Source organism: Numida meleagris, chromosome 4 (assembly GCF_002078875.1).
Source record: "Numida meleagris isolate 19003 breed g44 Domestic line chromosome 4, NumMel1.0, whole genome shotgun sequence".
In the NCBI taxonomy this organism is placed as follows: domain Eukaryota; kingdom Metazoa; phylum Chordata; class Aves; order Galliformes; family Numididae; genus Numida; species Numida meleagris.
Genome location: NC_034412.1, coordinates 23,305,679 through 23,317,762, shown reverse-complemented (window position 1 = coordinate 23,317,762; position 12,084 = coordinate 23,305,679). Strand labels below are relative to the sequence as shown.

At 43.3% G+C, this 12,084-nt stretch overlaps 1 protein-coding gene across 1 annotated transcript in view; it reads right to left on the bottom strand.

Moving 5' to 3' along the window:
• Window positions 1-12,084, bottom strand: part of MYO7B (myosin VIIB) — a 46,418-nt gene that overhangs the window by 20,486 nt on the left and 13,848 nt on the right. The window contains exons 15-27 of the mRNA XM_021394979.1: window positions 11,500-11,637; window positions 10,434-10,586; window positions 9,812-9,910; window positions 9,169-9,263; window positions 7,836-7,920; window positions 6,723-6,851; window positions 5,896-6,003; window positions 5,497-5,676; window positions 3,619-3,828; window positions 2,470-2,634; window positions 2,121-2,201; window positions 1,560-1,687; window positions 349-475 (exon numbers count right to left, since the gene is read on the bottom strand). Of these exons, the coding sequence (XP_021250654.1) occupies window positions 349-475; window positions 1,560-1,687; window positions 2,121-2,201; window positions 2,470-2,634; window positions 3,619-3,828; window positions 5,497-5,676; window positions 5,896-6,003; window positions 6,723-6,851; window positions 7,836-7,920; window positions 9,169-9,263; window positions 9,812-9,910; window positions 10,434-10,586; window positions 11,500-11,637 (1,698 nt within the window). The remainder of the gene's footprint in view (window positions 1-348; window positions 476-1,559; window positions 1,688-2,120; window positions 2,202-2,469; window positions 2,635-3,618; window positions 3,829-5,496; window positions 5,677-5,895; window positions 6,004-6,722; window positions 6,852-7,835; window positions 7,921-9,168; window positions 9,264-9,811; window positions 9,911-10,433; window positions 10,587-11,499; window positions 11,638-12,084) is intronic.

Here is a 12,084-nt window from a genome sequence, read left to right as displayed (position 1 = left end):
TTAATCACTAAGTTTGTAACTACAGATGAGTTTAAAATGTTGGAAGGGCGGGAGTGGAGAGGATAGCATTTGCAAGATTCTTTGCAGATTAAAGATCTAAAATGAGAGCTGTATCAACTACAGTATCTAACCTGCATGGCAAGTTGTGAAAAATAATTTGAGTACAGCAATCATTTATTTAAATTACAAGATAAGCATATGAGATGAGACCCTTCCTGCTGAAATCACAGCACCAGCTGTTATGGCAGCCAGAAATTTCACTTGGCTATTTGTATCAAAACCTTGCAATACAAAAGTAACAGATCTGCTGAGGCATTAGAACTGCTGTAGGAAAGGTGAACAATGTACCTTCACAAATGTGTCCGAAGGGGGAAAGCAACCAAGGCAAAGCGACAGAAGAATCCAGCCTCGAGCATAGCTGCTCCTGCTGCTGTTTTCAGTGAGTTGTTTGCAAATCTGGCAATAAATCTCATCTCTGTAATAAAACACGTGAAAGCAACAGATAATGATGATAGACATTTCTATTGCAAGCTTGATAGAAAGAAGCAGATCTGAGCTAGATTTAGCCACATTAACTAGGATACCACCTGTAGGAAACCACCAACAGGAAATAACTGGCTTTGGTAGGAAAAGGCTCAATGTAAGCCTAGTGTCCTCTGCCACCCCTTGTTATTCAACCAGTTCAAGTTCAGTTCCCGCGCTGGAATTCCTGCTGTGACATGCAAGGGAGCTGGGTGGGGATAACAGGTCCTGCTTTATCCAGATGCCAGATTGGCATTGCTGTCTCCCACGTGCAAAGCTCGCTCTAAGCTCTCCACAGTACATGGCTTGTGGCTTTGTGGCTCCTGTCTGTCAGGGCATATGTGGGTTTGGGGATAAGGAGGAGGGGGATCATCCTGCTTCATTTTATATTTTTAGGAAACTGAGGAAACAGTGGAGAGACCTTAGACACGGTGCTTCAGAGTGAGCTTCTGAAATGCAAGTTGCCTGCAGTGAGGACACTGGAAACAGATGCAGAAAGCTGCATGCAAACAAAACCACTGTTTAAACTCCTCTGAAGTTTTCTTGGAGCATGTGTTTGATACATATGATGTGGGAAGACACAAAGTGGATGAGGTTTTTGCTTCCAGGTAGGGCCTATGATGAAAAGCAGACTGAGGAAGCAGATACGTAGCTTGTGGCCTTTCTGATACATTGACTGAAGGCAGTTTTTGCCAGATGAGGATCTGGGAGCATTTTGACTGATGCCAAGCAATTAGGTAGAGAGGGATGTAGCCCAGGATTGAGACTAAGGCAGGGTCTGTGGCTGTGGGCGTCATTACAGAAGTGATTTGCATAGGCTAAAACAAACAAAAATGATGAACCAGCCTCTGAAGAGGTGTAAGTGGTATTTGGCCTGCGGTCTCAGCTATGTATGTTTGGTTTGGACTTTCAGTTAGGAATCTCCAGAGATAAAAGGGGACATTTCCAGCATTAGGAAAGTGCCCCAGGACTTAGGAAGGGGGACTTCCTTGATGCAGTGGGTGCCTTGTCCTAGAAAGGAAGAGCAGGTTTCATACCTGATGGCAGGGCGCAGAATTGCATTACCAATAATGAAGTGCACTTTTTCTAGGTTGGACATAGGTCTCTCAGAGATTGAGCTGTCCTCCTGGAAACCCTCTTCTCCACTTTTCAGCTGGTCTGTCACCTGAAAGAAACCAATCAGAGCTCCTGAGTGCTCTAGAAACCTGTCTTACCAGGCAGCTGTCCTGGAAATAAGAGACATTCCTTCTCAATCTTTCTGGCTAAAACTCTTCCTGCTGAGAGCAATGGCATTTAGGAACAGGCCATACTCTCCCCACAGCCGAACTCTTAAACTACAGTGTTACAGCACTATTATTACTGGCTAGGAAAGCTTTCTGGTACCATCCCGTACAGCCTTAAGCACATGATGGTTCTTAGTCTGCTCAGGGCTCTGGGCGAACTGTTCTGTACAATCAACAGTTCTCAGTCATAATCTGTTCACCCTCTCCAGAAGTAAGGGTTGAAGTGAATCTGCCAGAGAATGAATGATATCAGTGCACACTGGACAGGGGGGTCCAGGCAAAGAGACTTAAGGGCCATTTATTTCCAGTTCTTACCTTCCCTGTCAACTTGGAGGACCGTTTCAGCTTCAGGGAAGAGATGCCCTTGGAAATCTTGTTGTCCTTTTTGCTTTCTCTCTACAACAAAATTACCATTACAGTAAATTACTTTGACACACAGCAAGAACTATTCATGAAGGAAGGAAAGATGGTCAAATGGAGATGTTTTCGTTTTGTCCCCTCTGGCCAGTAGGAGCTGTGCTGTCCTCCTGGGACTGACCCCACTGCTTTTTGTAATTCTGCAGTTTCAAGTACAGTAGCATGCAAAGGTTCCTCAGCTTTTCTGTCTCAGTAGAGCAGCACAGGGAAAGCATATGGAAATACAAACGCAGCCTGATCGTCTCACCATATTTGGGCTGTCATTCTTGAACTGAACTTGGTTTTTTCTGCCAAGTGTGTCGTATATCTGTGTCATCATAGAACCGCTCTTGGTGACGTTCTTGGCAAACATTGATGGTTCTGGCAGGTCCCCCATGAATCTCAGGATGATAACCCACACAACCAGAGAAGCCTGCAGAGACAAGAAGTGCAGTCAGACACTGCCAAGTGCACGAAAGGCCTCATGCTATTTCTTCCTGTTTAGATGAGAGCGTTTTCTTCTTTTACCCAGCCCAAGCTGTTAATTTCTGTCTCCTCCTGCCATTCACACCTGAAGTTTACTTTCTTGTCCAACCACGTGAGCAACATTCACAACACCCTCAGGAAGAGGGTGCAGCTCTAGTGGGACTATCAGATATGCTCTGTAGTTGCCCAAAGAGAAACTGTCGCTGAATTGCACTCTGCCTTTACCCACCTGGACAGAGAAGCAGTACCATAAGCTAGAACAGGCTGCCCAGAGAGGTTGTGGATGCCCCATCCCTGGAGGCATTCAAGGCAAGGCTGGATGTGGCTCTGGGTAGTCCGGTCTAGTGACTGGCAACCCTACCCACAGCAGGGGGTTGAAACTAGATGATCTTTAAGGTACTTTTCAACCCAGGCCATTCTATGATTCTATGAAGCTCTTCCAGGAGCCCTGACGCCCAGAATTAGTAAGCTAAATAACAGCAAAGTTTTTTGCAGCATTCTACAAGGCTGCTTAGCATCAAGAAAAACTCCCCTTCTTCATCCCCCCGTGATTCAACAGGAAAATCTGGAGGCCCAGGTCTCCTGTCCACTTCTGTCCTGGCTCACAGAGTAGCAACCCTCACAAGAGTAGAGAGTTAGGCAAGCTCTGATGCTTCCTCTCTCCAGTCCACTTTTGGCCCCAGAGGGTACCTGATGAAGTCAAAATAAGCCTCAGAGTGCTCTCTGTCATCAGACTAAAGGTGTCCAAAGATCTTGTGCTAGGCAGATATCTGTGTGAAATGCCTGCTCACAAAGCACTGCAAAATGCTGATGGGAACAACGACTTTCATACAAGTGATTAGGTGTATCTGCTTGGCTCTAAAGACCCTGGCTCCTAGGGCTGTGCCTGAGGTGAGGGGAGCAGGTTCATCTACAAGAAGGAGCAAGATACCAGAACATTGTCCTTGTCATCATGGTAGAGTAATGGGTGCCGCAGTGGTTTCCGGATGTGCGTATGTGTAGATGACCCCTGGAAATAAGTGGCTGCAAACTTTGGGAAAGTATAGTCTTCCAAGCCATCTGCTTCCTCTTCTAGCTCCACACTCATAGGAATCATGTCCAGGTCCACCTCTTCCAGCTTGCTGGGCTTTGTTTCCAAATCCTGTGCAGAACATGAAGAAGAAAATGACTTGGGGGTTCTGGTGGACAAAAAGGTGGACATGAGCCAGCAGTGTGCACTTGCAGCCCAGAAGGCCAACAGTATCCTGGGCTGCACCAACACAGGGGTGACAGCAGGGAGAGGGAGAGGATTGTCCCCTCTGCTCCGCCCTCATGAGGCCCCATCTGGAGTACTGTGTCAAGACATGGGGCCTCCAGTATAGGAGGGATGCAGAGCTGTTGGAGCAGGTCCAGAGGAGTGCCACGAAGATCACCAAAGGGCTGGAGCACCTCTCCTATGAAGACAGGGTGAGAGACCTGGGCTTGTTCAGCCTGGAGAAGAGAAGGCTGCAGGGAGACCTCATTGCAGCCTTTCAGTACTTAAAAGAGAGCTTATAAATGGGAGGAAGATCAACTTTTTGCATGGACAGATAGTGACAGGACAAGGGGAATTGTTTTAAACTAAAAGAGAAGAGATTTAGATTAGATGTTAGAGGGAAATTTTTTACTCAGAGGGTAGTGAGGCCCTAGCTGCCCAGAGAAACTGTGGACACTTCATCGACTGAGGGTACTCAAGGCCAGGTTGAACAGGGCCATGGGCAGCCGGGATGGATGGGGCCCCCAACCCCATGGCAGGGGGGTGGGAACTAGATGATCTTTAAGGATCCTTCCAACCTAAGCCATTCTGTGATTCTGTGGTAAGAAGCATGTTTTCTTTCTCACTTATCTGATATTTTATGTACTTTTTCTTTCTTTCTTTCTTTCTTTCTTTTTCTTCTTTTTTTTTTCTTTTTTTTTTTTTTTTTTTTTTTTTTTTTTTTTTTTTTTTTTTTTTTTTTTTTTTTTTTTTGTTTGTTCCTGCTTGGCCATAGGTCACAATGTGGCTTTCCAGCTAACACTGAAGCCATTTTCAGCTGCCACCAACAGACCNCTTTGCTTTTTTTTTTTTTTTTTCCTGTTTGGTAGCAATGTAGTGCAAGAGGGATGAAATGTGCCTTCGTTCCAGACTATGTCTGTAATTAGTGCTTTTTCTTCTTTTTTTTTTCTTTTTTTTTTTTTTTGTTTGTTCCTGCTTGGCCATAGGTCACAATGTGGCTTTCCAGCTAACACTGAAGCCATTTTCAGCTGCCACCAACAGACCATTGGGACTCATAGTTTGTTCTCCTGCTCTGGTCTTCAGCTGACCAAGAATGCTGCTGGTTGGAAAATGCAGGTACTATCTTATTGCTCATATCCTGCACTAACACAGACCATTCTATTCTGCCTACTCTCCCTACTCCATTCAATTCTCTACAGCTGTCAAGACTAGTATAGGTCAAATTTTGTTTTTCAGAACATGAGATTACTTAGGTCATGAACTTCCAGCTTGTGCTACTGAGAGCACTGGCAGCAGATCATGTGGCTGCTGCCAAAATGGACAGAATAGCATTATTTGGTGGGGGTCTACTGGGATAAAGAAACAAATGTGAAGCAGTTTGTGATGACACATAGTCCCTAAACAACAGGTGACTGAAAACTTTTGGAAACTGACCTCTGAAAGCAGTTCCCCAAGAGACTGTCTGGATGACTAATTTGGGTGTTTCTTTCACTGCACAGAAGATCAGTAAACAGAATTGACCTCTGATGGAATTTGAACAGATTTGTTAGATTTACATGGATGTGACCACTGTACCTCAAAGCCCAGAGGAGCCTGTCCTTCTTGGCCTCCAATCATAGAAGGTAAAAACCCAAAAATTTTGTCCACCATCTCCTGGTCACTGATAACATCATAATTTGTATGTCTGTCGACAAAATCATCATTCATCCTTTGTCTTTCTTCCTCCTCTTCTTCTTCCAGAGCAGCTAGGTGTTCCTTTAAACACAGAAGTTCATTAAGCATGCTTGGAACATCATTCTGCTAAAAGAAATGGGTGTGAGGATAAAAGGCAATTACAAAGTGCTTTGTTCCTACAGATGTCTTTGTAGATTGTTGGTCTATTAATAATAACGTTCTATTTTCAAGAACTGTATCACTTGGCAATGATACAGGAAAGGCAAATTATGTTCAGTATTCCATAGCTGACATACCTACCTTTTCTAACCTCATAGCTTCTTCCCTTGCTTTCACTGGGCCAAGGATGTGGATGAGACGTTTCTCTTCTTCCAAGCGGATATTCCTCGCTTCCAGCTTGACCTTGCTCTGTAGGCAACAGAACCATTCTGTTACTGTTTCCAAAACTGCTGAGCTGGCTCCCTTACACTATTAGCAAGCTGTCCACACCAGGATTTTATCCCAACAGGGACTATTCAGTTTTAGATTTGGTATTTTAGGGAATGGGCCACAGGCAGAGATCTGCTAACTGGCTTTGTCTTATTTGTACAAGATATAATACAGAAAGGAAACCACAACAAGGGTTCCCACGTCAATGGATAGCCAAGGTAGTAAGTGCAGGATTTTATCTGGCACTGCATACCAATATACACTACATCAGGATTCCCTCTTGGATGTATCTCTAAGTGACATTATCAGGCCTTGCCATAGAAATTAATCTTCCCTTGCAGGAATGACTAATATAACATACACATATTTTATCCTCCCTTCTGTCAAAAACATTTCTGCTCTGTCACTGAAGTTCTGATCCATGGAAATGAACATAGAAAGAATGTGTAAAAAAGGTCATACCTGCCTTGGTACTTCAAAATAAAATATTCCAAAATAAATATCCACATCTGGTGCTATGCTATGGCAACACTTGCTGGTCATTAAGTCTCAGAACCTCGTAGAAACAACGTCATGTTCACAAGATATCTGGACAGATATGCATACCTCCCTCTTCATCCTCTGTAAAGTTTGGCAAGCAAGCATGCCCCTTGCATAAGCCTGTATATAACACAAATAGCTTTCATCTGTGCTGCTACCTTTTGACGTATTAGATAACCACGGCATGCAGCTTGAAACCTGATGATACGCGCTCGGGCTGTTTCATACTGCTTAGCAAGCTGCCGGCTCCGGTAGAGGGCCTGCAGGCGCCCAAAGCCCAGCATAATCTGTAGGAGATGGAGAAAAAAAAGAAGTGATTGTGATTCAATCAAGTGAGTCTGGGGTTCAGTGAGATGAGTAGAAGACAACAAAATCAGTAATTTGATAAAGACACTGGAAGAAATTAACAGGATGCTGCCATCTAAGGGAATACTTTGATTGCTGCCAGTGATAGGCCTTTAAAATCATGTGAGAGAGAGTTCATTTGAGGACCCATTCTAGGGATTAACCTGAGGTGGTGACAAGCGAAAGAAGAGAGCAGAAATGAAACGAAGTGAATGGGAAAAAAAAAAACAACACAGCATAGCCTCGGGAGAGATGGAGTCAGAGAAAGATGGGGCTGAGTGCAGGGTGACACCCTGGTTCTTCAAATAGCAATTGTGTCACTGATGCAAAATAGAAAATTCTCCTGACAGAAACTGGCAGTTTCTCCTCTTGCCCTTCATGGATGGGAAGCTGTGATATCTTCATAATTTCTCCCATGGAAACACACAGTATGTGAGCACCACCAATATTTTCCAGCTTTTTTCACCCACAAAAGCCACAATCTATACAAGTTCAGCCATTATTAAAAAAGAGAGAGAGAGAGAGAGAGAAAGTGATACACTGTTATTTTCTGTTACAGATTCCTAGTTTTGCTGTAACAGTTGTGGGAGACCCTTTGATCATGGCCTGTCAGTGATGCACAAATGCCAGTCTTGGAACAGAAGACGTGTGGGAGCACTGGGGTGCCAGGGTGCTGGAGCCAGGCCTGCCGTAGGTTAGTTGGGTTACTATTTCACCAGTAAGCAGAAATGTCACAGGCTCAGCAAGGCATGAGATGCCTGAGAGTCCTCCTTTGATGCAACAAATCCCTTCCTTATACCCTGCCATTTTGCTTCCCCCCTCTTAATTTGTGAATATTTTAATTCCCAATACTGCCCTCAGCCTGGCAAGATATAGTATATGAACACACACACACATATAAAGATACATACACACACGCTTCTTACCATTCTGAAATCCTTCCGGCAGCAGTAGCCTCGCCAAGCTGCCTGGATAGATACAGCAGACTTCCTCTGTTTCAAAAACTGCTTCCTATGCAAACAGGTGAGGTGAGAAGCAATAGGTTATCTCTGCTGCTTTATATGATAAGAATAAATAAAGGTGGTGTTTTTTTTTCTGTTTATGGGATTTCTACACTCTGATCTCAGCCTTCACTGCTGAATAGGAATACTAGAGTCAGGAAAACTAAAGCTAAACTAACTAGCTCTGTTACTAGTAGACATCTTGCCAGGGCAAGTCTGAAGCTCAGCAAGGGCTGTACCTCCTGCTTCTGAGTAACACAAGAAAAGTATTGTGCTGCAGTACAAAGATTAGCCTGTTCAGGTACTTTTATACCACATGCAATGAAATTATCCTCACTGAAAGCATTTTGTCTGCTTACACCTTCTCCAGGCTGATGGAAATGTGAGAAGAGGCTGTTTCGCTGGACCTTTTCTATAACACAGCCCCTGGGAAACTTCACATGAGCTCAGCTCATTCTGCAGGTGAAGCAGCACCATGAATCAGCTGAGCTCTCAAAGTGAGAGCTTTCACATTTGTTTTGTTATCCATTTGCAAGTAGAAAGGATGAGAGAAAAGTATTACTAATCTACCTACTACCTTGGTACATTTGACTTTGACCTTAAAAGTGCAAAAATACCCAAAGCAACTGCTTCTCTGCTATTAGGAACATTTTTAAACAAAACCAGTAATTTTATATTATGGTTCTGATTGAGTGATACAAAATTAATAAGTACAGATCATGACATAAAGCATTTATTGAGGACAACTATTTTCTTGGCAGTGACCAAATGTCACTTTTGAAGATACTTCATACTAAATGAGAATTGTGTATCATTGTCAAGGTGGAGGGCTAGTTAGTTTTCTATCTTTACTATTTTTTTCTGTGTATTATATTAAAGAAGTGTCCTAAAAAAGAACATCTTTGTAGCTCTGAGAACAGATTTGACACAAAATTCCTGCTTTCCAAATAACTGGAAAGGAATCTGTTCTGTTTGTTGTGAATATTAAGTGCAAATCCTCCTTCCAGCCCTTCCTCTCAGCTGCATGTGCAGCAATCCTGCATTTTGAAAAGCGTAATTATAATAAACTGAGGTGGAATAAATCTTCGTGCAAAACTTGCATAGATGCTTTGTTACATGATGAGCATAGAATTTGGGGCTAGTGGAAGGTAGGATTGATACGTTTCATAATCAGAAATGTTTCAGTGAGGATGTTAAAGAACAGTACAAAGATTAGTGCTTCAAACCAAACCAAATTCCCTTCTGTAACATCACTGACCTGTCCTTGAATCCTCTCATCACCTTCTGGATAAGAAGAACCTTATCTGTGAGTATATTTTGTCGTTCCAACTCTAATACTGTATCATGATGATCCTGTTAAAAGAAAATATTGATGTACAGCTGAACAAACATCACCACAACTTCTGAAAACTGGACACAAGGTCTGAAAGAGGTGCAGAATCAGCGTGGCATAGTGCAAGCTGGGATTCATACGTGCAATCTGCAGTAGAAAGGGTGTACGCCACCCAGCCATGCCATGTCTGGCCATATCAATCAACAAGCACAGAGTCTGCCTAAAGAAGGGCTGGTTTTACCTTGCTTAGGGCAAGGAAGTTCCCTGTGACAACGTGTTGGTATCCAGCGATTTTTTATGCTCTGGGCTTGAGCAGAGTCCAATGCATCGCATTCTACTGTTTCAGTTACACCACTGGAGAACAGGAAAAGGATCAGCCCCTTTCTACACCAAGCTTGCATCCATCAAATTACACTGTCTTCAAGAACACAGATCCAGTCTGAGTTTCAAGAGAGGCCTTTAAGCGAACCCAGTCCTTCTGGGTCACCACTCTTGTGCTGATAGGTCAAGCTTTATGAAGTGCCCCATTCTTCAAGAGAAGAGACAATAAATTGTCCTTTTTACTTACTTTAAGGAAAATCTTGGTCTTTCCAGCCTGCCAGCTTTCATCTTTGCCTAGCACTGCTTCGGAGATTCTGATACAGCACTGTCGAGCATCATTCTTCACCTGATATGCAAAAGTATCATTATGTTAGGGCTTGTTTGGAAACAGAGTGGCTGTACTATGTAAGGAACCTATGGCCCTGCATTTCAAAGAGCAAAGAACGCAAGCAGATGAGGTCTGGCAGACCTCTGGGCTGACAGGATAATGAATGAAAGTGTTCAGCTCAAATGGTCAAGAAAAGGAGGAACATTAGTGCTTGGTGAAGCATACCAAAGTTAAAGTGACAGGAAAAATGTCACTTCTGACGACCTCAGAAATGTATGGTTGCAGAAGAACAAACAATCTGAGGGCAATAGTAACGCTACCCTGCCTGGAGTGTCAGTGGAGCAAGTTCAGGATAGCTGGACCTGAAAGCACTCTACTTTCAGCTAATGTCCAGGTGAGGATCTAAGTATTTAGCTACAGTTCCTGAGATGATAGCTCTCTCAGTTGTGCCAGCAGTACTAAGAACTTTCTCCAGTGGGAAAGACCTAACGGCTCATACAGGAAAGTTAGATTCGCTTAAAGCAAGCTTGTGCTAACACACCGGTTCTAGAGCAGACCACGGCAGGAGAACTCTGTATCTCTCAAAGAACTCCTCAAAGGTGTAGCGAACTGGGTAGCCAGCTTTCCTGATCCGAATCGTCTCCATCATCCCTGAATATCGCAGCTGTTTGATACACAGCTCCCGGTCAAACAACTGGAAAAGAAAGCAGACAAGGAGTTAGAACAGAAAGAGGATGCACATGCAGAACACATCTACTAACCTGTGACCTCAGGAAGCTGCAAAGTGGACTAGTATGCTTTTCTTAATTGAACTTATTTCAGTGTCCCAGATTAATTAATTATGGGCATAAACATGCCACTTTAAAGGGTCTTCACATTTGTGTTTGGCAGCGGAAACAGTCCATTAAGCTCCGACTGGCTTTAGCAACCATTTTCAATTCTATAACTGTAATTTCAGGTGAACAATCATATTATTTTGTAGGTGCAAGTAATTACAGTAGAAACTTAAGTCCTTTGGGCTTAGCACAGCATGACTGCTGCTAGTCTCTTGTAATGTAGATTAAAAATAGGCTCACTAATCCACATGCACAACTTTAAAAACAATTAAGTCACTCGACCAACAACAAACAAGGAGTTAGTGTAGAACTGGGTTTTGATCTCCCAAGATCCAGCCAAACATTTTAATGACAAACTTGAGCCTCTTCTCCTGTGGTGTCAAATTTAGCTATATCACCCCTCTCACCACAGTTCCCTTCATCTCTCTCAGGCTATTTCATGGTACAGTCATTGTTGGATGCCAGTTTTTTTCATCTGTCCCCTTGTTGGGGGCCAGAAACTCTCTAGTTCTCTGTTTACAGGAATAGCTTTTACAACTGCTCCCAGGTATACACCTATGTGTTCTTTTGGCCACCCATCACTCTAAGATAGATTTACAGATGATTTTGTAAATTAACCTTGCTATATCATACTGCTCTTTTTATTGCAGTAATAGCTTGTACTCCATTTCTTGGCTGAAGTACAGATAGAAAATACTACACAGCAACTGACAGCTTTTTCTCATTAAAAAAATTTACTGAAAACAAGACCTCATATTGTTAAGTCATTACCAGTGGTTTCTTGTAGTCATTGGGCTTGATGCAGCGGATGAAGTATGGCTGGCACTGACCAAGAATTTTCATTAGCTTTTCCAGGGATTGCTTGAACTGTCCCCCCAGAGTAGAGAACCGTTTGGTGGTATCCAGGCCCTGAGAAGAGTAAGCACATACTGTCTGCTACATGGTTCATTGTCAGAGGGCCAGTTAGTAAATCTTTCTATTTTTGTACTAGGTAATGGTACCATACAACTGCCAGGAAACGTTATTTACTTATAAGGGAGCTAAATCTGCCTTCTGCATCTTACCTGGGGAAACCTCACTGGTATCTGTCACTACATGGGGAAAAGTTCTAGCAGTGAGGCTGGCTGTGGTGGAAAAAATTCCACCTATAGGAGCCCACATAGGCCTGTCTCTTCCAACCAAGACTGCGCCTTGTGTAGGGCTTGGGTGCCAAGCTATTATTCACAGATGCATGCCTGAAAGTTTGGCAGGAAACAGCCACTCCCAAAAATAACCTCTAGATCAGGCAGGCAGTTTGCTACCAGCTCATAGCTAGCTAGCGCTGCTAAGGATTCAGAACAGCTCTTTCCTTAATGT